Below are 24,515 nucleotides of genomic sequence, written 5' to 3'. Positions count from 1 at the left end.
TGAAAAAATAAGTTTTGCAACCAAAACATATATTCTCATCAAGCACTGGAATTGGTGATTGAATCCTATAAGTGATAGGTTTTGAGATTCATTTGTTTTTCCAAATTCGAATACTATTACCGTTCCTAACTTTCCACCATAGACCCTCGAGCAATAAAACTCGAGTTGAAAAAAAATACTTTCCCAAGCATAAGAAGCATGTCTAGGTAACACAGCCTCTAAAAGAGTTAAAATTAGAAAAATACTTGGCTTTGATAATCTTAGACAATGAAGAAGACTGTTGTAATATCCTCCACAGTTGCTTAGCCAACACAGTTGTGTTAAAAGCCTCAAAATCCCTGAATCCCAAACCTCCATTTTTTTTTAAACAATCATATTCTTCCAACTCAACCAATGAATATCATGATCATTTTCCTTATGGCTCCAAAAAATTCTCTGCATCATTTGCTTAACCTGATAACAAAGAGTTTTAGGCAATCAAAATATACCCATACAATAATCTTCTTATTTTTCCTTTCTAGTTCAGAAAATCTTCGATACTAAGAAGCACATTCCTAATAGTTTTAAATTCAAGATTTTCCTATCCTTCGTGTGTGTGTATGTATTTTTTTATTATAAGTTGGTATAATCGAGGATAAAAATTGGAATGTCTTTACACCATACATTATCCATGTGACATAATTCGATTTATAAAATTTAAATTTTATAATTTATAATTAAAATCAAATTACATCACGTGAAAAGTATAAGGTGTAAAAACCTTCAAATAAAATTATTCTAACAATCAAATATTTTAATTACTTTTTGGAACATAGGTAGTAAAACTTGTCAATTAAAAAACATCACCACACAAATTAAAAATAAAATAATTATTAGCTAGTCATGCAGTACAAATACGTGATATTATCATTATATTATATTATTATAAACAATATTTATTAAAAATTTAAATAACATAATATAATATGATAAGGCAAGAGTATAATCTTATACTCCGTTGCAAAAAGGATTATACTACATAAGTTTTATTTTTTCAAAAATTTGTTGAGATTATTTATAAATAAATTGATTATTATTTATAAACAACAACAGTAAAATGGTTAGAAAATAGTGGACACTCAAATTCGACATGTGCCACTTGGCATAGAACCTAAATTCTCTCGTCATCGCGTAACAGAACGATATCAGTAAGTGAACGCTTTCCATCCATGTGACCATTAACTGTAATTTCAAAAATTTCAGAGCAACCCGCCACTTTTTTCAGAAACAGAAAAAGAAGTCTCCCCTCTCTCTGAAGGCCAATGGCTGAGTTCCCCTGTCCCCTCGAGCGCACAGTTGCTTCCGCTCTGCTCCTCCTCTCAGCTATACCTCCCTCTCCCTCCCTCGTCTCTCCCCCACTGTAAATTCCATTTTATTTTGTTTCTCATTTCAATTTCATTAGAGTTTTTGTCTCTTCGTTCTTACACTCTGTTTTTCTCTGAATTTTGTTGTTCAGGATCGGTTCCGAGGACCAGTGGCTAAAAGATGGAAGGAAAACAAAGAGTTACAGGGAGAGCTTGCTGCTAAGCGACTCAACTGCCGTGTCGCTCAAGAACGAGTCACGCACTGTTTCTATGTCCTGCACTTCCTCTCTCACCAGCGAGGGATCTTCGGAGGATATTATAGCGTGTAGGATGAGGATGATCGCCGTAATGACTCGCCGCCATGAAATGAAGCTCAAGGTTGATCTCGCTTCTGCCCTTGCCGCAGTTTTCTTGCTTACTGATTTGTGTAATTGGTTGCATACGAAAAAAGACATTCTAGCATCATATTTTTTTGAATCCCGGCGTCTTGAATCACTGCCTGGTCTTGTTTTACATAATCCGATGTTATCTATTATCAATGAAATCTTGGCCTGTGAATTTCAGCATTTGTTTGAATTTCACGTTGAATTTCTTTTGCTACTCTCTTTCGGCTGTTTTTAATTCATATCCATACTGAAGTGGTAGTTCTGAGTTCAGATTGTCGCTTATTTTGGATTTGGAGCTCAATGTGACTCTGTTCGGATTGTTCTCTTTTTGCTCATATCTTACTTCAATTTTCTTTCTCTTACTCGAATACCTCCGCTTTGAATTTCGAAATCTGTTGCTATTTGGATGGTAGCAAATAATCTCCCTAGTCTCTGTTTTGCTCCACGAGTTCACAATCCCTCCTACTATCTCCGATCGAACACGACGGGCATTGTTTTTAAACTTCACCCAGACTCCGTTCCAGTTTTGGTTTCTCTCCCTTCGAGTACGTCGAAATCTCTCTGTTTCATCAAATTGGAAATCAAAAAGTTCCACGAAACAGTTTCGAAAACTGCTTGAGCTTGAATTTTTTGGATGCTAATTTGTTCATTTGTCATTCTTAATTCGGTTTGTTAGGTTGTTGGTGAAATCGTTTGAATCTGTGTAAACGTGTTCCATTTTCGCAGATCGTACGGAAGAGCCGCTCGAAAATTCACTACAGCTCCTGTGACCAGGAAATCAGCTCAGCCGAGAAGGTGAAGATGTCCTCGGCATCCGTTTCCACGGATGCGTCGTACTTATCAAGCAGCTCGAGCCCGCTATCAAGCGGGCGAAGCCATAGAAGCGGCTACGTTACCAGAGGTGAGAAAACTCAGAAAAGGCTTGCGACTACACGCGAGGAGATCAGGAGGAAGCACGTCGGCTCAGTTCACATGCGCCGCAGATCCGAAGACATTTTGAAGTTGCTCTCCGGCGGTTGTTCCTCTGAACTGAAGATACGTCAACTTCTCGGCGATAGCCCCGATACAAGCAAGGCCCTCAGAATGTGAGATCTCTCTCTCTCATCTTTCGACGTGGCTTTTTGTGTGTGTAGCACGTGGTGTGAGTTAACTCTCCGATATGCCTGTTAAAGTTGTGGCTAGAGACTAGAAAGCTAAAAATTGCAAGAACATCCACGGTTCGCCATGTGTTAACAAAGCAGCATGAAGAATCACCGTTAATCAGGAACACCATTTACATGATTTCAATCAATAGCTGTTGCTGCATTGTTATGAATCTGAAGTGCTTGTTGCTAACGTATATGTTTTCATTGAAGGGCGGGAATTGAGTATACATATTTGAATATGATTCCTTATATGCAGGTTGTTAAAGCTCGAAGAGGTGAAAAGGTCAGGTACAGGAGGGCGTCGAGACCCCTATATTTACAAGGTGTTTGCTCGTTCTCCTCAATATTCCAGCACCATCTAAAGAAGTCTAATTCCACACCCATAAACAAAAAGAGACCAACATTTAAAATTTAAGGAAGTTCTTCAGTGGGAAATTTACCCTTCCACTCAAATTATATGGGATTGATGCCTTATATTTCCTATTGTACTTCTGAAAGTTTCTTTGGCATTTTTCTTCATATAATTTTAATTGGGTGTTTGTGGACATTTGGGTGCAGATAGCATAAGGAAGTTTGAAGAAGGAAGAGCCGGGTAAGCCGGGTCATACGTTGGGTCCATCCCTCTAGTAGGGAAATTTTGGTACGGATAGCTACAAATAAGAATATGGACAAATGTTTAATATGCTGAGTATTGAGGTAATATAGTCTCGTGGCAGATTTGTTTTAATTTTACTTCCAAACTTATAAGTGTAAATGAAAGGATCTTTTATGCCAAACATATAGTATAGTTAATGGAGTTTTCTCATATCATTGCCTCATTGAATATATGATTTTCTATTTTCCTTAAAACTGTTAAAAACAAAACATAATTCTAATCAAGAACTTATATTTTATACAACAGATAATCTCTCCCCTAGCCTGTACGGGTCTTTTTGTAATCTATATATTCTTCAAAAATAAAACCCGATTGGAGGACTTTCATCACAGTGACTTGAATTGTAAAAATGTTTTGACCATTTCACTTGTTAATATATATATTTAAAAATATTATATAAATATTGTTCTGTGTTCACTTTGAATAGAATAAAGATAATAAATAAATATTATATACAGATTTTTTTTATTTGATGATGATTCCATAGAGTTGATCCTCCTTAAAAAACTAGAATAATGTTATATATAGTTGTAAAATGTACAAGTATCGTATAAATTTTTTAAAAAAGAAGATAATTTATTATTAAAAAATTAAATTTTTTAAAGTAAATCTCGTATTTATTTATTTTTTTTAAAAAAATTATATGATATTTACATCTTATACGATTATAAATATTATTTCTATTTATAGTAAATGTAAATTTGATTTTCCAACGGTACAAAAGAAGATACCAATTTCGTAGAGTCGAAGCTGCCTCTCCACCAACCCATTTGCTTCGAATAAAATCAAGAAATTTTTATTTTTTAATAATGGTATATCTTCTAGGACCAGTTTCCAAGCAATTCTTTATGCAATTTATTTTCCAATACGTATATTTCGTTATTTATTTGTTTGTTTGTGAGTGAAAGTAAAAAGAAAAAAAAAAAAGGAGAAAATTTAGGACTAGGTCTTAAGTCAGCCCTTAGACAGTGCCGTCAAGGTCAATTCTACGAGTACGCGTACAGCCGAAGCTTGACGCTGTCTTTTCGAAATTCGAGACGCCAGCTTAGAAAGAGCACAACCGAGTCACCGACGCCGTCCACATAAAGTGAGAAAAGAATAGGCAACAAGGCCAACTTTTTGGCATATTCTAAAATACATTCCTCAGGTTTTGATATTTAGGTATTTGTCTCGAGATTATTCGAAATTTCGAATTGTTCCCATATTTATTTTTTAAATTTTTTTCTTAAATAATTCCTTTTATCTTATCATTTATTATTTTTTAATTTTGAGAATGATACATAAGTGGTGTTCATTAGGAGGGACTATGGTGTATGCTATATGTAATTCCTCTACTCTAAATGAATTATTGATAGAACATAAATATGAAAAACTAATGCTAAATATTTTCTTGGCTCTTCTATTTTTAATTTTAAATTTAAAGTAAAAACATTCGACACACCAAAGAATGAAATTATTCAAGCTTATTGCAGGGAAATACATAAAAAAGTATAATACCAATTCTATATTTTTTTTGGAAATTTTTCATAATGTAAGTGCAAAAAAAAAAAAAAAGGAAAGAGAGAAATAAAAAATAAACCATATGTTCTAGACATGCAAGGATTGAAATAATAATATAATAATAAAGTTCTATTTAAATTAAAAAATAAAATAATTTATAAATAATAATAAAATTTATAAATTAAAATTTATAAATAATAATAAATAATAATAAGATCTCTCAATTCAAACGGTTCCAAATGCTAATATTAGGTAAGTAGAAGAGCGTTTTTGAATATTATTTTCATATATAAAACATAATAAATTATATAGAGGGCTAAAGAGAAATTAACTAGAAATATGGACCAATTTGCAAAAAAAGAACCTTCCTAGTAAGAGAAAGGAAAGTCAAGGGACGAGGAAGACGCGAAAACTATTCAATGCAGGCGGCAAGCAGGCTATAAAATGCCTTTCCTCTCTTTCTTCTCCAAATCAAATCATTTCTCCAGTTTTTGATGAGCAGTGAACAATAGCTGCAGAGATCAGACATATACCGGCTGGGGCTGCATATTAAGTCTACAGAGAAAAACAACAGCAGCAGCAGCAGGAGTCAGGAAGAGTAAACATGGGGGCGAAATTTGTCGAATTATTGGATATGGGGGTGAGAGTAGCGGCGAGATTTCACTCTCACTGTCCCCAAACAGCTCGGATGTACTACCACCCTCCTTCTGGCCATGATCAACACCACCACCACCACGACGGAAACGCCTACGGTGGCAGCCACGGGCCACTTGTGAATCTGGACAAGGCGGGGGCAGCAGCAGCTATGGGTTCCGAAGCCCATCCCTCCGAGTTAATTCTTCTCATTGTTGTCTGATTTACAGAAATTATACCAAACCACAAAGTTTTGCCGATTATTTATTGATTCGATGTACGGAATATCTCTTATACAAATTCATATTGATATATAGTGACACTCTCGATTGTCAAAGAATCTTTGCACTGGCTATTCGTGGTACAACAAATTGAACCCCAGCGTCTCCATAAATTAGGGTCACGTTTGGTTAATTGATTTGATGAGATTATAAAATAAAAGTCTGCGATCGCTTTATTATCTATAGATTTAGGATTCATTTGGAATCTAAACTCAAATAAACTTATCATTACAATTTTTTTAAATTTCAATACAAAATATAATAAACAATTCAATTTTTTTAAATCTCAAAATAATAATAATAAATAATAATATTCTAATAATATTTTATCATCTTAATTCAACTTAATTCAACATTCAAACGCAACTTTAAATATCTATAGGCTCGTGCGATCAGACCACGAGCCGTATGTGGTCTGGCCTTGTCTCTAGTTGTCGATAATTTGGTTGAGTTTAAACTTTAAAGGCCTTAAAAATACACTAGAAAAATTTTCTCTATCATCGATAGTATATCTTTCAACTTTAAGAAAAAGAGAGGTATGTTTTGAAGAAAAAAAGTATATCTATACTATATATAATGAAAAATTATATACATAAGCCTCACACTCCTACACACCACTTAAAAGTATATGAATTTATTCTTTTACCCTCATGTTTCATGAAATATGAAATATGAAATATGAGGATAAAATAGTAAAATCATATATATTTTTAAGTGGTGTGCAGAGTGTGAGGCTTACGTGTAGCATAACTCATATATAATAAGTGGGGATATTAGTGAACAGTGTTTCATAGTCCTCCATACATGAGATCCGTTTTTTGTGTGCTTTCTTATTTTTATTCTTATGTTTTAACGTTTTGTATCCGTTTATGTGAGAGTATTTTAATCTTTACATCTTGTAATGTGAAATTGTGTTAGTGATATTTTTCCCAGACCACACAAATTCTATCCCACTTCGTCTCCCTCTTGAGTTTTCTATCTTAACTCAGACCCCTTATCTTTTCTCTCTCTCTACCTCGCTACCCTCGATTTCTCTTCATCTTGCTAAAACCCAAACTATCGAAGCTGTGAGACCCAGCTCCAACGACTTTTCTCTCTCCCTCTGTTTCCATCATCTCAACCTTAACCTCTTAGATTTCCAGCCCATTCTATCGTTTCTCTTCTCGATCTCCTCCACTGTGCCTTAGAAACTGTGGTTTCGGAAGTTCTCTCTCTCCACCATCCATGGCTAGAGAAGCCTAGCTTTGACTTAGTTTCTTTTTTCTTTTTTTTTTATGTGTTAATTTGTTCCAATCAATTTTTGGTCAGAATTGTTCTATGATTTTCAATCTTTGAGTTTGGGTTTAATTCTTGGTTTTTGTTGAGTAGGGTGTTGGAGGCCCTGATGGCTGAAGCCTCTGCTCAGTAAGAATTTCTTTGTTCAGTACAAAGTTACACGCAGATTCACACTAAGAGCAGTTTAATAAATGGGTTTAGATTTTTTTTCCTTCCATGTCGTGGTTTTCTGCAGGATTGAGTTTATTTTACCCAAATATTTTCCTCTAAGACTCTCATTTTCTAAGTTTTTTATAATTTTAATTTTCAGGGTGTCTACGAGAGGGACACGAAGAAAACCCTCAGTCGATCTTCATTGCAGTAGATCTCTGTCACTGGTTACTCTGTAAGTATTACGGATATTACTGCTCCATCACCGGTTGCTCTATAAATTTTACAATGCCTTAACTTAGATATTTATTTCATATATTTTTATTGCATATAGGGGCTAATGTTGCGAATATGGTTGTGAATATATATGGTGTTGAATCTGGGTTAGAGCATGAAGAGAGCGAGAGTTTCAGGTTATAAAAATGCCTTATAATTATAAATGCTTTACCGGTTGCTCTATAAATTTTACAATGCCTTAACCTAGAGATTTATTTCATATATTTTTATTGCATATAAGGGCTAATGTTGCGAATATGGTTGTGAATATATATGGTGTTGAATCTAGGTTAGAGCATGAAGAGAGCGAGAGTTTCAGGTTATAAAAATGCCTTATAATTATAAATACTTTGGATCACGACATAATTAAAAAAATGCCATGCAACAGTTTAATAAATAGATTTAGATTTTTTTCCCTTGCATGTCGTGATTTTTTGCAGCATTGGGTTTATCCTTACACAAATATTTTCCTCTAAGACCCTCAGTTTCTCAATTTCTTTTAATTTTAATTTTCAATGAGAATTTTTTTTTTGTAAGTATTGTTGGGTCATGAAGCCTTGGGCAGACAATGACATAAAACCTTTACTTTTTTATTTTTCTTGTTTGAATTGGCTATGGAAATAAATAACAAGTCCTTAGTTTTGGAAATGATTGGTTTTATTATCCAAGAACATAGGCTGGTTGGAAACTTGGTTAGAGTGCTTAGGACATGTATTGTGTAGACCATGAGGGGGTCATAAAGTATTGGGCAATCATTGGCATGAGCCTTCTTCAAAATTTAATTTTCCACGTGTATATTGCAGGCAGAATATATATGCTTTTGTTTTTGTTTAATTTTTTTTAAAATCTTTACTTGTAAATTTTTTTAAAATTTTTTTTATGATGTTTTAAATCATAAAATGATGACTAGTGGTCTGTAGTTTTATGATGGAAGTTTTAATACTCACTCATCTTTTTAACATGCTTTGTTTCTATCCCATGTGAAAAACAAATTCTCACATATTCCTACTTATATATATATATATATATATATATATAAATGAGTTATTCCTTGAGCACCTATAAAGCGTTCTTCAAGGAAATGAAATTTCAATACGGTGTTGACAACTTGTTTCTTTCAAGGCTATTTTGCTCACAGGTGTAATTTGATGGCCAAACATTGTGCTGTCTGCAATAGTTTAAATCAAATTACTCTTTTAGTGTAGAAAATAAACACAATTTATTATTTGCTGCAATCCAGATGAGCTTTTACTCGGGAGTCGAGCTCAATCATGATTAAATTGGTATTTTTTTTTAATTGGCATGATTGCGATGAAAAGTATAACATTATTCTTGTATTTAATGTGATTTGTCTCTGGGTGCCAATTGTATATTTGAATGTCTAAAAAAAAAAAAAAATTTGGATTGGTTTTTCTTGCTTAAGCAAGTTACAATATTAACAGTTGTTTATTTATTTATTTAATTTTAATATGTGTGGAGAAAAAGATGGAGCTAAAGAGTCTTAACTGAAATAATTAAGTCAAGATTTATTCTAATTAAGTCAGGTATCTCTTTTCATCTTGTATTAAGTTTATATGTGCTTGAGAAAGTTGTTCCCATGCTGATATGCATGTGTGTGATGACTAGACACATTTGCCTCCCATATTCAGAGGCAACAGGGTTCAATAGCTTCAATTATAATCATTGGTAGTGGTATATAGGGTGTAGCTGCTGCACATATCCTCAATGATGCATCATTTAAGATGATCATATGTAATGCAGTATATCTCTTTTTCTTTATTAAAAGATTTAGGTAGGCAAGAATCTGTCTTGCTTTTTGCAATTTCTTAATATCATCAATTTCTTTTTTCAGGTGATCTTGCTAGAATCAAGGTATAGATTTGGCAATTATATTCATACAGACTACTCATTTGGTTGTCTAGTAGAAATGGGAGCATCATGGTAAGTTCACTTGTTATTTTTTGTGAATCCCTTTCCAAACTCTGGATGTTGTAAATACAAATGGATTCATTGGTTATGCAATGAAAATTAAATGGTGTCTTTATCTATAAATTCACAATGCTCTGTTAGTTCTTGTGGCACACTATCTAATTTATTTGCTCTATTATCCATTATTCATGGGCTATCTCTGCATATTGGTATCAACTTTAGTATCAATTCTCATCTTCTAGATTCAATTCCATTATTTATAGTCAATTATCTATAGTTCAATTTTTATTTTCATATTTTTTTAACATATACTTCAAAAGATCCTTGAAATATCAAAGACAACACAAATTCTTTATTGCTTAATCACATCTGGAAATTAATGCCACCATAAATGTTTCATCTCAATTCATTGTTGCTAGATGAATTAATGTTTCTTTATTGCTTCTGTTTTTTGTATATTCTACAATACTTTGTTGTTTAAAGCTCCATGAACAGCAGCTTCCATAGGGTTGATAACTCTAGCTAGATGAATAGCTACATTTCTTCTATACCATTCACACTTTTTTAAGTTACAGTAATAATGATTAAATTATATTTTAACTTTGATTTATTTACTTATTTCTTTTTATTGCATAAAATTTGAAAAAGCAAGGCAAGAATCCAAATCCAAAGATGAATCTTTGAGGAAGCTAAAAGAGAACTTATAGAACCTTGAGAGCAAGGCAAAAGGCAGAGATCAAAGTCATAAAAATCTACATGAGAAGATCAAAAAACTTGAAGGCCATATTGAGTTGATGGCAACCATCCACAACCAATGTGAGAAGCAACTTTAGGGATTATTTGAGAGATTGAAGGGGAGGGAAGAAGTCTGTAGTAATCTCCAGCAAAATGTTGCTTTCCACTTGAACTATAGTAGATAATTATGCTTTATTATTATTATTATTGCTAAATTTGGATTATTTCTCCTTAAGGTCAAAGAGTTGGAGATCAAGTTTTTGCTTCAACAGCATTCATAATCTGCATATTTTCAACATAAGGTTTGAGTATCTAACTCTAAACTGTGAATCATTTATTAAAAAATCATTGCTATTATATTGTTTTTTTCCTGGTGTTAATCACAATTCTTATTGTTTCCATAATTCCACCCTGTTAACATTTTTCTATGTACCCATTTAAGTCTCAATTAGTCCTCCACTTTTTTTAAATGGCAGCCAAACTTTCAATTAAAAGTTGGCTTCATATGTAGTTTCTTTCAAAACTCTCAAACTGCATAGAACTTTATTGCCTTTATTGTTGCACGAGGAAGTCCTTTTGGAGCAATTTAAGAAGTCCAGATTATAAGTAAACTAGGCTTGCAATTTTTTTTATGGGTGTGGACCATTTTTTCCTTTTTGAATGAGGTTCTTATTGGGATCCAAAGCTAAAAATAAAAGAATTTGGCATGTTAAGAAATATTTTCACAAGTCATTTTTTATGATTCTCTTGAATAATAAACTGCCACTCTTTGTTAAAGCAAAACAAGGCCGAAAAAGAGAGTTATTTTTAATGTTAAAGCACTATGAAAGACTATTCTTTTGTGCCACTCTTTGTATTTGAGACCTGATTTCAAGAATTCAGTTGTGAATAAATATAGCACATGATTAAACTAATTCTCTGATCCCTTATAGTGATGGTTCATATTTAGGCACAATCTGATTCACATGAAAGAAAATTTGGAACTTTCAATGGCAATAATTTACCACAATTTGAAACTTGTAAAATAAAATAAATGCTATCAGAATTATTTCTTTTGGAAATTTGGTATCTCATTCACTCCAGAATTTAGAAATGAAAAGAGATTTACTTTTGAAGTGAAGTTTCATTATCTCGGAAAGATAGACTACTGAAAATATCAATATGGGAATCAATAACATGCTCTTTTGGATTACGCTTCGCTTTCCATTAGAATTTACTTGGATTTGGGTTTATGTTACCCTCAGGAGCAAAAGGCAATGCTGGAGAATGAGGCCCTGCGCAATCAGGTGAGAATTAAACTTGATTCAACTAAGCATACATACACATCAAAACCATTTCTTCTGCATAAATCCATGTGAACAACCTAAATCTAAGTACTGATGTTTATTATCCCTAAATATGAACAGCTTGAGCAAAAACAAAGAAGCGTCTCCAAGTCAGTTTCCCTTGATTTTGAGCCTGAAATGAGGAGGTTTTCCCCAAATAGGTTCAAAAGTTGTTTCTATCTCATATGAGGAAAATGACCATTCGGACACTTATTTGCAATTTGGGTATGCCATATTGCCATCTGAAAGAAATGGAACTTAAAAAAAAAAAAAAAACTATGGTTCATAGATGATGTGTGTACCACTTTATTTTGGAAACTTGTATCAAACTTAGTATCAAACTATGGTTCATGTATGATATGTGTACCACTTTATGTTGACATTAGGCATGTATGGTACTTTATTTTGTAAACTTGTATCAAACTTAGTTTTTGTTTCTATGCATTAAATTATTTATTAATCAAATTTTTTGTAAAAACCATACTATTTTTGTAAAAAAACTGTTTCACCTAACTAGGCAAATGTCCCTTGGTGTGTATGTTAATTTACTTTTCCATCTATATATAGTTCATATATATATATATATATATATATATATATGAATAAGAAAAATATTTTACGCATGAAAGAATTATAGAAAAGTAAATTTATAAAAGGAAGTATTTTGATGTATTACGTCAGATTATAAAATTATTTTTATCATAAAATAGATTTAACAGATCATACAAAATCATGTCAATTTATAAATTTTTTTTATATATTATTTTTTTTTATCTTTATAGCACTTCTCAATAAATAAACGTAACTTTTTATTTTTTATTTTATTAGCAGTTAAAAAAGAGAGTATTGGCTAATTTAAAAATACACCGACACTCAATAGACAAAAAATCACAAATATACATAGAATAATTTAATAGAAATTCTTCTCAGTCCGATAATCCAAAAAACGTGAACGTAAGGTTTCAAACCAAATGTATACTGCTCGTCTCATGATCATGATCACTATGTGCCGTTCCTTTAGAATATAGCTTTTTCATTTGTCCTCCTCTAAAAATTGGTAATGAAAAAAATATGAAACAAAACTTTAATGCATGGTAGCTAGATATTATTTAAAGACACATGCATGCTTTATTATAAAGAGACTTTACAAAAAGTAAATCTTTATAAATTGACGTGATTTGATATGATACGTTAAACTGTAAAGTTATTTTTATTTTATAGTAGATCTAACGTATCATATAAAGACATGTCAGTTTGCAAGTTTACATTTGAAAGACTTTTTTGTAGCTGTAGCTAGGGGTGACAAATCATGTTTTTGGGTCGTGTTCGTGTCGTGTCAAGTCATGAACATTCGACTATACAAGTCAACTCGAACCTAACCCATTAAGCTAAACGTGTTAAACTTCCAAATCCCAATTCAACATATTTAGATAATGGGTCGTGTCACTTGTTTTAACCCGTTTAATAATTAATTAGAAATATGTTAACATGACACGACTCATTTAAACTTATTTGTTTTATATAAATGAGTTGAACTAAAACGTATGATTCATTTGACCTGATTACATAATTTCACATAAAAGTTAAAATCTAAATTTATTAATAACCACAATATATTAAAAAATATATCAATATTTTTCAAATTTTAATATATAATAAAATCCTTATTACAAACCATACTGTAAGGAGATTTTTTCCACTTCACAAACCCACTGGGCCTCGGCCTAGTACCCAACCCCGAGGTCCAAGATCCCCCATGAAGCAAGACACCAACAAGGGAAAGTAATCAAGTGGTTGATGGGATGGACATGCCTGATATCGCTCGGCCACACTCCGATCATGAGAACTTTTACAGGGCAGAGCAAGAAATACGGAGGACCCATGATCCTCTGAGTCTGTGTCCTTTGGATCCGTTGGAAGCCGTAGATGTGACAACCCTTCCTTAGAATATTGTGGGTGAGGAAAAGCTCGCGCGCTATAAGATTCGGGTAGTCGGACCTGACCTCCTCCAACGCATGAAGCCAGATGACACAACACGACACAAGAAGCCTCCACGCGCTAGGAGGGAGTTGAGCAGGCACCGACTCAAATAAGCCCAACACTTCTCACATTGGTTGACAAAAGGACAGCCTGAGGCCATAGGAGAACATGACGTGGTACATTGTGACCTTGGTGGCGTAACCCTAAGAATCTACCTCCCATTTGGCAGGAGGAGGCACCACAAAATCCATCGCCCGAGGAACCCTATAGGTCTCATTCAAGGACTCCAGTTCGGCGGAAGTCACAGTCGAACGCCATGAGAAATCGATAAACTCCTTTAGAACGTTGCCACCCTGACCATCGACGACATGAGCAGCGTTAGAAGTACCAGCTAGTCCAAAAGGATGCGAGGATTTTTCTAGAGCCATTGGTTATCAGAGGTAGATAGGAAAAACTAGAAGGGAATGATGCAGAGAAATGTGCTTGAAAGCATAAGGAGAACACAAGACACCAAGAAGGAATGATGAATGAGCAAAGTAACCCATTGCTGAAGAGGAAATGAGCTTTATATAGGCAAGATTGCCGATTGATCTGCCAAGGCAATAAAGACTCACGCGCCCCACTGGGCACCAGAATCCCATGATTATTGCGATTTCAACGAGGCGTATCCAATGATACGACGTGAGAAATAAATAACAACATAGCTAGAATTAACGATGAAGGGATTGAAGGGGTGTCATTTAATGCAGAATGGAACCATCAAAACACAGCTAGAAAAATTGAAGACGAAATGTCGCAAAGTATAGAGTAAAGACAAGAAGGCACTCAAACATAGTTGGGGAATAGGAAGACAACAGGAGAGCGAATAGATGGGTCCACAAACCCCTCATGGGAAAGAGAAGGTCGTGTAGTCTTGAGTGCAAAAGCTGGTTAATCGAGGGAGCAAAGGAAAAATTATCCTCGGACCCATTCGAGAGGAATTGATAGAGTAACTATAAGAAAATTTTTCCCACTTTACAAACCCACTGAGCCTCAACCCAACACCTGGTCCCAGTGTCCGAGATCCCTCATGAAGGAGGATGCCAATAAGGAAAAGTAATCAAGTGGTTGATGGGACAGACAAGCTTGACATTGCCCGTCGACACTTTGATCATGAGAATTTGTACAGGGCAGAGCGAGAAATACAGATGATCTTTGATCATCTGACACGAGAACATCGATGGACTGTCAAAGATAAAGCAAGGTCAGGAAACCACATCGCATTAATGACGCCACTATCCGAGCTACACACCACATTAATAACACTGTCGCAAATCTACGCCGCATTAAAAGACTGGCAATAGGAACAATACGAAGGACGCAAACTCCATGGGGGCAGACATGATCTGTCTCTCCCAAACTCATGGTATAAATAGCAAGTCCTAGGTATGAGAAACTCTCTCTGATCCTTAAACTGTCATACTTATTTATAAACTTCCAAGAGAATTTACTGATTTTGGCATTGGAGACTCCCGACCCCAATGCCACCCTTCTCAGATTGCCTTCTTCTCCATTTTCGCAGGCCTAAATTTTGAAAACTTGAGTTGCTGGAATTTGGCCCAAAGATGTATGAAATATGACGTTAACACATACAATAACAAATATGAGCATAGGTATAACATTACAATCCTAACAATAAAAACAATAAATACATAAGCATACTAAGAAATACCAATATTACAACTTAATAATAATAAAATTTTAATTTGGAAATAAATTCAAAACGGGTTGATTTTGTGTTAAACAAGTTGACCAATTATTGACCCGTTTATAAATTGTATTTTAATAGGTCAACCTGTTTTGACCTAAACCCGTTAATATCAAACCCAAACCCACTAATTTCATATCGTGTTCATGTTGAGTTCACGGGTCGTGTCACGTATTGTCACCCCTAGTTGTAGCACTTGTATCATTTAATAAGTGTTTTATAGACAAATATGGATCCTACCACTATATACTAAGGGAATGTTTAGAAACATATCCAATCTCATCTCATCTAATTTACTTTTCATACATTATTCAAAACACAAATATTTTCAAATTAATCATTATAATTTTTTCAAACTAATCATTACAATTTTTTTTTTTTAAATTTTAAACAAAAAATAATTAACTTTTTCAAATCTTAAAATAAAATAATATCAAAAAATAATATTATTTTTCTACAATTATTTTAAACATTTATTTTAATTTTCATTTGATTTGTTAAAGATTTAAAAAATATTATTTTATTAAAAAATTGTAGAAAAAGTGTAAATAGGTGGTATGGCTATCATTGCCATTAGAGCATTGGTAGTGGTTTATGCATCTTCATATGCAAAATCATCATTTTTGAAGAATGATTTTGTATATGAAAAAAAACTCCCACATTGGTTTATGCATGTTTGAACCAAATAATAATAAAATATTATTATTTTTTTATTTTTTATTTGTTTCCTAAAATTATTTTTATATATATATTTTGCAATTAACATCCACTTTGTATTATCAACTTAATACAAATTTTATGTATCAAAATCATCTGAATATAAATTTTACAAAGTTGATTTTAGGGGTAGGAGAGAGAAAAAAAAAAGTAAACTAATGTTTGAAGAATGAATAGTAATTTGAAGAAGCACTATTTATAGCTATGTAAAAATTTAGAGATGTATAAGTCAATGTAGATGAATTTAAAGACATATTCTTTAAATTTAAAGATGAAGATAAAGATAAAGAAACCACTACCAATGTTCAGTCACTGAAAAGTAGTAAAGAATCAAGATAACGGGAACGTAAACGAGTACATTGAAATCGTACGTACGTACTTAAGATCTAATCAAACTTTTTGTTTTTATTTTTATTTCAACCCACGTGAAAGTTTGAGACCTTTTTTTGTGGTAAATATATGAAAAGAATATTGACCTAAACGAGTCAAAGCTTATAGCACATGACATGGTACAGTTGTGTACCACTTAAGAATCAAGGTCCGTACGGTGCTTGTACATCTATAAGCTGTAATGACCAATCACACTTTCTAATAGTTAATGTTCGATGCAACTATTATCATCGCATATTGAAGACAAGCATTGAAACAGAGAGTCTTGTGTATAGGAGGAGCAAATCACGGGAACCAATCAAAGTTCATGTGGCGTCTCCAGTACTTTAACAATGATTAAGAGCTGCGTGGAAAATCAAGGTTTCTGAATCACACCGAGAGACCAGCAAAGTTACGGCTAATTTGGTGGAGTTTTAACATGGGCTTCGTTGATCATCTTCCTTGCCTCTCTCTCTCTCTCTCTCTCTCTCTCTCTCTCTCTCCTTCCAAATGTTAGCATATAAATATCAGTCATCCCAGCTTTCCCATAATCCCATTGGTCTTAAAATCTCTCACTTCTAGGTGGTGCTTCTTCTTTGTCTATTTAGCACTTTCTGCGTTCTGGGTTCTCTCCACTGCAACACAACATGGCTTTGTTTCTTTTTGTTTGTTTTGTGGTTTTCTTCTCTTTCTTCAGTGCCTCTGCTTCTGCAGCTACTACCCTGCATCTTGACGGTGAACAACTTCACTCTTTTCTTACTTTTATAGCTTGAACTACTGCACTCATTGCATGCCTTGTACCAAGCAAAACGCTGCCTCTGGCAATATGTTCTTACTTTTCTTAGTTTCTAGCATATACTTCTTTTGAGAGAGTGATGTTAAGATGCGTAAACTTTTGTGTCTAATTAACAATTTCATTCTTTGTCCGTCTCCGTGTTCAGGACTCCTCCCAAATGGCAACTTTGAGGAATCACCCGCGAAGTCAAACCTCAAGAAGACAGTAATCAAAGGGAAATATTCACTCCCGAAATGGGAAATCAACGGCTTGGTGGAGTACATCTCCGGTGGGCCGCAGCCACGGGGCTTCTTCTACGCCGTTCCTCGCGGGGTTCACGCGGTGAAACTAGGCAATGAGGCCTCCATCTCTCAAAACGTGAAGGTGAATCCAGGCTCCATCTACTCCATCACGTTTGGGGCCACAAGGACTTGTGCCCAAGACGAAGTGCTAAGGGTTTCGGTCCCCGGCCACTCGGCGGACCTTTCCCTACAAACCCTTTTTAGCAGTAATGGAGGCGACACTTATGCCTGGGCTTTCAAGGCGACTTCTAGGGTTGTGAAGTTGACATTTCACAACCCTGGGATTCAGGAGGACCCCACTTGTGGACCCTGTTAGGAGGTGGCTTGAATCAGATGGAACAGTGCATGTGTCGTAGGTTCGCTCGAGTGAAGGTTCACTTGGCTCGAGCGAAGTCAGACAGAGAGTCTCGCTCAAGCATCGCTCAAGATTCAGCTCGAGCAATATGAAGTCAGAGAGCTTCGCTCGACATTCGCTCGACACTCAGCTCGAGCGAATTCAGACAGAGAGCTTCGTTCGACATCCGCTCGACACCCAGCTCGAGCGGTATCCAAGTCAGAGAGCTTTGCTCGACCCTCGCTCGACACCCAGCTCGAGCGAGTTCAGGCAGAGAGCTTTGCTCGACTCTCGCTCGACTGTTGGCTTGAGCGAAGTGCAGAAAACCTACGTTCGCTCGACACTCGCTTGAGTGTTCGCTCGAGCCAATGTTCACATAAGTGAAAAGTACTGTTCCTATAAATACCAAACGGCGCCCACTTCTCTTACAACTTCAGAAATCACTTTTTTCACTTGTTTTTAGTGTTTTCTTGAGAGAGAAGTTATAGAGTGAGTTTTGAGAGATAACTTCCTTGTGAAGTTTTGTTGTATTCATCTGTACTCCATCTTTGTTGATAGTGAAATCTCCGATACCGACCCCACCAGTGGACGTAGGCTCATTTTGAGTCGAACCACTTAATTCTTGGTGTTCTTTCTGTGTGATTGTCATCTTTTCTTTCGTTTAGTTCCGCTACTATACTTCGAGTTAGTCTTAGATCTACAGTTATTCCCAACAAACTGGTATCAGAGCTTGGCTCAAACAGATCTGGAGGGATGGCTATGGCTAAGTTCGAAGTGGAGAAATTTGACGGTCAGAACAGTTTCAGTTTATGGCGCATCAAGATGAAGGCTTTACTGCGACAACAGGGCTTGTCAAAAGTATTAGAAGTGTCGATATCCGAAGATTCTCTGGCTCCTTCGAAAGAAGAAGAAGAAAAGGTACACAGTGCTATTCTTTTGTCACTATCTGATGGAGTTTTAAGAGATGTTGCTGACGAGGAGACTGCAACTGGTCTCTGGTCGGCACTTGAGAATCTGTACATGAAGAGATCTCTCACCAACCGTTTGTATTTGAAACAACGGTTATACACTCTAAAAATGAAGGAATGTACTCTTATTTCTGAACACCTAGATGAATTTAACAAAATCATTATGGATCTTAGGAACATAGATATTAAGCTTGAAGAAGAAGATCAAGCGTTAATTATTTTATGTTCATTACCCACATCTTTTGAGAACTTTGTAAATTCCATGTTATATGGTAGAAATTCAATTTCCTTGGTAGATGTAAAGTCTGCTTTGAATTCTAAGGAGTTGAGGAATAAATTGAGTGTGAAGAACACTAATGAACAAGCTAGTGGCTTGTTTGTTAAGGGGTCCTCAAGCAGGGGTAGATCAAATGACAGGGGTTCAGATAAGAATAAGGGGAAATCCAGGGGCAGTTCACAAACAATGTTCAGTAAGAAGAACGTCAAATGTCATTACTACCATAAGTTTGGTCACTACAAGAATGAGTGTCCAAAATTGAAAAACAGAGAGGACGGCACTAGTTCATCTAATGCCGTTAGTGTTGCTGATGATAGGTCTAACGACCTAGACCTTGTTCTAGCAATTAGCGACTCAGGTAGTCGCTTTAGTGACAAGTGGGTCATGGACTCAGCTTGTACTTTCCATATGTGTCCCAAGAGGGACTGGTTCACTAACTATGAATCGGTCAACGGAGGCTCCGTTTTGTTAGGGAATGATATGGCTTGCAGAATTGCTGGAATTGGTTCAGTCCGAATTAAGATGTTTGATGGAATTGTCCGGACATTGTCTAATGTTCGACACATTCCAGATTTGAAAAAGAATCTTATTTCTTTGGGCACACTTGATTCGTTGGATTATAAGTACACTGGTGAAGGTGGAGTTATCAGAGTCAGTAAGGGCTCTATGGTTGTGATGAAGGGAGATAAGACAAATGGTCTTTATTTCCTTTAGGGCTCTACGGTGACAGGTGCAGCTGCAGTGTCTGTTTCAGATGATCCGGATTCAGATGTCACACGTTTGTGGCATATGCGTTTGGGTCATATGAGTGAGAAGGGGATGTCAATTTTGAGTAAGCAGGGTTTACTATGTAATCAGAAGATAGGGAAACTGGATTTTTGTGAACACTGTGTGTTTGGAAAACCGTGTAGGGTTCAGTTCTCTACAGGGGTTCACAGAACCAAAAGTTCTGTGGACTATATTCATTCTGATCTTTGGGGTCCATCTTCAGTTCCGTCAAAAGGTGGAGCTCAGTATTTGCTTACGTTCATTGATGATTTCTCACGGAAGGTTTGGGTTTACTTTCTGAAGTAGAAAAACGATGTATTTGTTAACTTCAAACAATGGAAAGCTTTGATTGAAAATCAGACGGGCAAGAAAATCAAGCGACTTCGCACTGACAATGGTATGGAGTTCTGCGGAGGTGAGTTTGATGAATTCTGCAGGAATGAGGGTATTGCCAGACATCGTACAGTTAGACATACTCCACAGCAAAATGGAGTAGCTGAACGGATGAACAGGACTCTCTTGGAGAGAGCCCGGAGCATGCTTTCTAATGCAGGTTTGGGTAAGGATTTCTGGGCTGAAGCAATCAACACAACCTGTTTTTTGGTCAATCGTTCTCCAGCCACAGCGATTGGTTTGAAGACTCCGAATGAGGTATGGTCTGATACTCCTGCTGATTATTCGAATTTGAAAGTTTTTGGTTGTCCTGCATATTTCCATGTTAATGATGGAAAACTTGAGCCAAGGGCAAAGAAGGGCATATTCATTGGGTATGCCAGTGGGGTGAAGGGATTCAGGTTGTGGTGTACTGATCCCAAATCACCCAAGTTTGTGATCAATAGGGATGTCACTTTTGATGAAAAATCCATGCTTATTCCGAGAAAGGAGATTACTGGGTCTACAGGACAAGAACAGGATGTCAGAAAGCAGGTGGAGTTTCAGGTTGAAGCACCACAAGGGCTGCCTCGTGGCGCCCAAGATCATGCTATTGCAGATGAGCATGATTCTGATCCGAGTAGTAGCGCACAAAGTGAGCAAGACTACAGTATAGCGACTGGTAGACAGAAGAGGCAGATTAGACCACCTCAGAGATATGCTCATGCAGATATGGTGATGTATGCTCTTACTACAGCAGAGAATATTGTCGGTCAGGAGCCTTCCAGTTATTCAGAAGCTGTCAAGAGCGTAGAATCTGCTCAGTGGTGCGCAGCTATGACTGAAGAGATTGAGTCTCTTCACAAAAACCAAACATGGGATTTGGTTCTGTTGCTAAAGAAGGTGAAGACTGTTGGCTGCAAATGGGTCTTCAAAAGAAAAGAGGGAATCCAGGGTGATACCGATGCAAGATACAAGGCACGCTTAGTTGCTAAGGGCTTCAGTCAGAGAGAAGGCATCGACCTCAATGAAGTCTTCTCTCCAGTGGTGAAACACAGTTCGATCAGATTGCTACTTGCTATAGTAGCATTGTATGACTTAGAGCTGCAGTAACTTGATGTTAAAACAGCGTTCCTTCATGGTGAGCTTGAAGAGACCATTTATATGCATCAGCCAGAGGGATTCATTGTTGAAAACAAGGAAGATCATGTGTGCAGATTGAAGAAATCTTTATATGGTTTGAAGCAGTCGCCAAGGCAATGGTATAAGCGGTTTGATTCCTTTATGATTGATCATGGTTATTTGAGAAGTAACCTTGATAGTTGTGTTTATCATAAGGAATTATCTGATAAGTCTTTCATTTATTTGCTATTATATGTTGATGATATGCTTATTGCTGCTAGAAGCATATCTGACATAGGTTTGTTAAAGACCCAACTCAGAAATGAGTTTGAAATGAAAGACTTAGGTGCTGCGAAGAAGATTTTGGGAATGAAAATCATCAGAGATAGGAAAGCTGGAAAGTTGTACTTGTCCCAGGGAAAGTACATTGAGAAAGTGCTTCAGAGATTTGGAATGTTTGATTCCAAACCAGTAAGTACACCACTTGCTACGCACTTTAAGCTTTCAGCTAGCCTATCTCCTCAGACAGATGAAGAGGAACGATTCATGGCTAGTGTTCCTTATTCCAGCGCAGTTGGCAGCATCATGTATGCAATGGTTTGCACCCGTCCAGACATTTCACAGGCAGTGAGCGTGGTTAGCAGGTATATGGCTAATTCGGGTAAGACTCATTGGTAGGCTGTGAAATGGATACTCAGGTATTTGAGGGGAACCATGAACTTTGGGTTAATATTTGATAGAGATGTCGATCTCAGTTCCAAAGTTACTGGTTTTGTTGATTCTGATTATGCTGGAGACTTAGATAAGAGAAGATCATTGACAGATTATGTTTTCACTCTGTGTGGGTCAGCTATTAGTTGGAAAGTAACACTGCAATCCACTGTTGCTTTATCAACTATCGAGGCAGAGTACATGGCAGCAGCAGAGGCTGTTAAGGAGGCCATTTGGTTGAAAGGCTTGGTCAATGATTTGGGTTTGAAGCAAGATGGGATTTCAGTATTTTGTGACAGTCAGAGTGCAATACATTTGACCAAAAATAAAATGTATCATGAGAGAACGAAGCACATTGATGTCAGGTATCATTTTCTCAGAGAGATTGTTACAGAGGGTCTTATACAGATTCTGAAGATTGCTACTACAGAGAATCCAGCAGATATGATGACTAAGCCAGTTGCAGTATACAAGTTCAAATTTTGTTTGGTGTTTGCATTTTGTTATTCCCGTAAGGGATTTGGTGGTGGGGATTGGTTTTGTGGTCAAAGGTTTTTTTGTGTGTTTTTGACAGAGTTCAAGCCAAGGTGGAGATTTGTTAGGAGGTGGCTTGAATCAGATGGAACAGTGCATGTGTCGTAGGTTCGCTCGAGCGAAGGTTCACTTGGCTCGAGCGAAGTCAGACAGAGAGTCTCGCTCAAGCATCGCTCGAGATTCAGCTCGAGCAATATGAAGTCAGAGAGCTTCGCTCGACATTCGCTCGACACTCAGCTCGAGCGAATTCAGATAGAGAGCTTCGCTCGACATCCGCTCGACACCCAGCTCGAGCGGTATCCAAGTCAGAGAGCTTCGCTCGACCCTCGCTTGACACCCAGCTCAAGCGAGTTCAGGCAGAGAGCTTCGCTCGACTCTCGCTCGACTGTTGGCTTGAGCGAAGTGCAGAAAACCTACGTTCGCTCGACACTCGCTCGAGTGTTCGCTCGAGCCAATGTTCACAGAAGTGAACATTACTGTTCCTATAAATACCAAACGGCGCCCACTTCTCTTACAACTTCAGAAATCACTTTTTTCACTTATTTTTAGTGTTTTCTTGAGAGAGAAGTTATAGAGTGAGTTTTGAGAGATAACTTCCTTGTGAAGTTTTGTTGTATTCATCTGTACTCCATCTTTGTTGATAGTGAAATCTCCGATACCGACCCCACCAGTGGACGTAGGCTCATTTTGAGTCGAACCACTTAATTCTTGGTGTTCTTTCTGTGTGATTGTCATCTTTTCTTTCATTTAGTTCCACTACTATATTTCGAGTTAGTCTTAGATATACAGTTATTCCCAACAGACCCCTCTTGGATGCTATTGCAATCAAGGAAATGCTGCCCCTCAGGTATACTAAAGGTCTGTTTTTCTCTCCGATCTTTTGCCATTATCCATGTTTTTTCCCTCCTTTTCTGTAAGTAATTCTGAAGATATCTGTTCACCCTCAATCTCCTCCCATATAATAGATATGCATGTATAATATGCAGGAAACCTCGTGAAAAATGGAGGTTTCGAAATTGGCCCTCATGTGTTCAAGAATTTCTCAACTGGAATACTCCTCCCTCCCAAGCTATTAGACCTAATCTCACCACTCCCCGGGTGGATTATCGAGTCCATCAAACCGGTGAAGTACATCGACAAGAAGCACTTCTTTGTTCCCTCTGGCCTCGTCGCCATTGAATTGGTTGCTGGGCGAGAAAGTGCCATTGCCCAAATCATCAGAACAGTTCCCAGCAAGTTGTACAACCTCACTTTCACCATTGGAGATGCAAAGAACGCTTGCCATGGCTCCATGATGGTTCAAGTCTTTGCTGCCAAAGAAACCCTGAAAGTTCGATTTGTATCTGGAGGAAAGGGTGAGTTCAAAACTGCAAGTTTCAAGTTCAAAGCAATCTCGGCAAGGACAAGGATAACGTTTTTCAGTGCTAGCTATCACACAAGGCTTCACGATTATGGTCATATTTGTGGTCCTGTGTTGGACAATGTCAGGGTATTTCCTACCGTCCACTGATCACTGTAAGTAAAGCTAGCTGTTTATCGAACTCATACACGACTTGTTCTTCAATAAATTTTAAGTGGTGAGCGCTAGCATTTCCTTATCAAACCTATCTTTAAAATTTGATAAAAATTTCATATTTTTTATATAAACCTAAATCATCTCTAACCAAAATTCATTAGTCAAAATAATAATATAATATTATTTTTTTAATAATAATATTTTTTATTTTTATATTTTACAATTATACTAACTATATATTAATTAATAATATATTTTTAATTAATGAAAGTGAAAGGACGTTCTAAAAAAGTGAAAACTGTAAAAAATAAAAATTGAAAAATAAAGTAATTGAAGTAAGTTTTACTAGGGGTAAAAACCGACCCCATCGGTGCAGTTTTGGGGTAAAAT

At 36.1% G+C, this 24,515-nt stretch overlaps 2 protein-coding genes across 2 annotated transcripts; both read left to right on the top strand.

The window, feature by feature from the left end:
* Window positions 1-1,301: 1,301 nt before the first annotated feature.
* On the top strand, window positions 1,302-3,236 carry LOC109004629. The gene is made up of 4 exons (XM_035688272.1): window positions 1,302-1,399; window positions 1,496-1,748; window positions 2,456-2,814; window positions 3,131-3,236. The coding sequence occupies exons 1-4, from the start codon at window positions 1,302-1,304 to the stop codon at window positions 3,234-3,236; spliced, it is 816 nt and encodes a 271-aa protein (XP_035544165.1).
* Window positions 3,237-17,329: 14,093 nt separating this feature from the next.
* LOC109004630 lies at window positions 17,330-24,119 on the top strand. Its single transcript, XM_035688271.1, has 3 exons — window positions 17,330-17,834; window positions 23,399-23,467; window positions 23,596-24,119. The coding sequence occupies exons 1-3, from the start codon at window positions 17,330-17,332 to the stop codon at window positions 24,117-24,119; spliced, it is 1,098 nt and encodes a 365-aa protein (XP_035544164.1).
* Window positions 24,120-24,515: the final 396 nt, after the last annotated feature.

Source organism: Juglans regia, chromosome 3 (assembly GCF_001411555.2).
Source record: "Juglans regia cultivar Chandler chromosome 3, Walnut 2.0, whole genome shotgun sequence".
Taxonomy (NCBI): Eukaryota; Viridiplantae; Streptophyta; class Magnoliopsida; order Fagales; family Juglandaceae; genus Juglans; species Juglans regia.
Note: the sequence above shows the minus strand (reverse complement) of the source record. Positions and strands in the feature narration are given on the sequence as shown.

What these genes read in the sequence shown, in the direction of transcription:
- LOC109004629 (XM_035688272.1), top strand. Translation starts at nt 1,302, where the DNA reads ATGGCTGAGTTCCCCTGTCCCCTCGAGCGCACAGTTGCTTCCGCTCTG. An exon ending in TCGCTTCTGCCCTTGCCGCA is followed by an intron (nt 1,749 to 2,455) that starts GTTTTCTTGCTT and finishes CCATTTTCGCAG; the next exon opens with ATCGTACGGAAGAGCCGCTC. An exon ending in ACAAGCAAGGCCCTCAGAAT is followed by an intron (nt 2,815 to 3,130) that starts GTGAGATCTCTC and finishes CCTTATATGCAG; the next exon opens with GTTGTTAAAGCTCGAAGAGG.
- LOC109004630 (XM_035688271.1), top strand. Translation starts at nt 17,330, where the DNA reads ATGCGTAAACTTTTGTGTCTAATTAACAATTTCATTCTTTGTCCGTCT. An exon ending in GGACCCCACTTGTGGACCCT is followed by an intron (nt 17,835 to 23,398) that starts GTTAGGAGGTGG and finishes TTAGATATACAG; the next exon opens with TTATTCCCAACAGACCCCTC. An exon ending in GCCCCTCAGGTATACTAAAG is followed by an intron (nt 23,468 to 23,595) that starts GTCTGTTTTTCT and finishes TATAATATGCAG; the next exon opens with GAAACCTCGTGAAAAATGGA.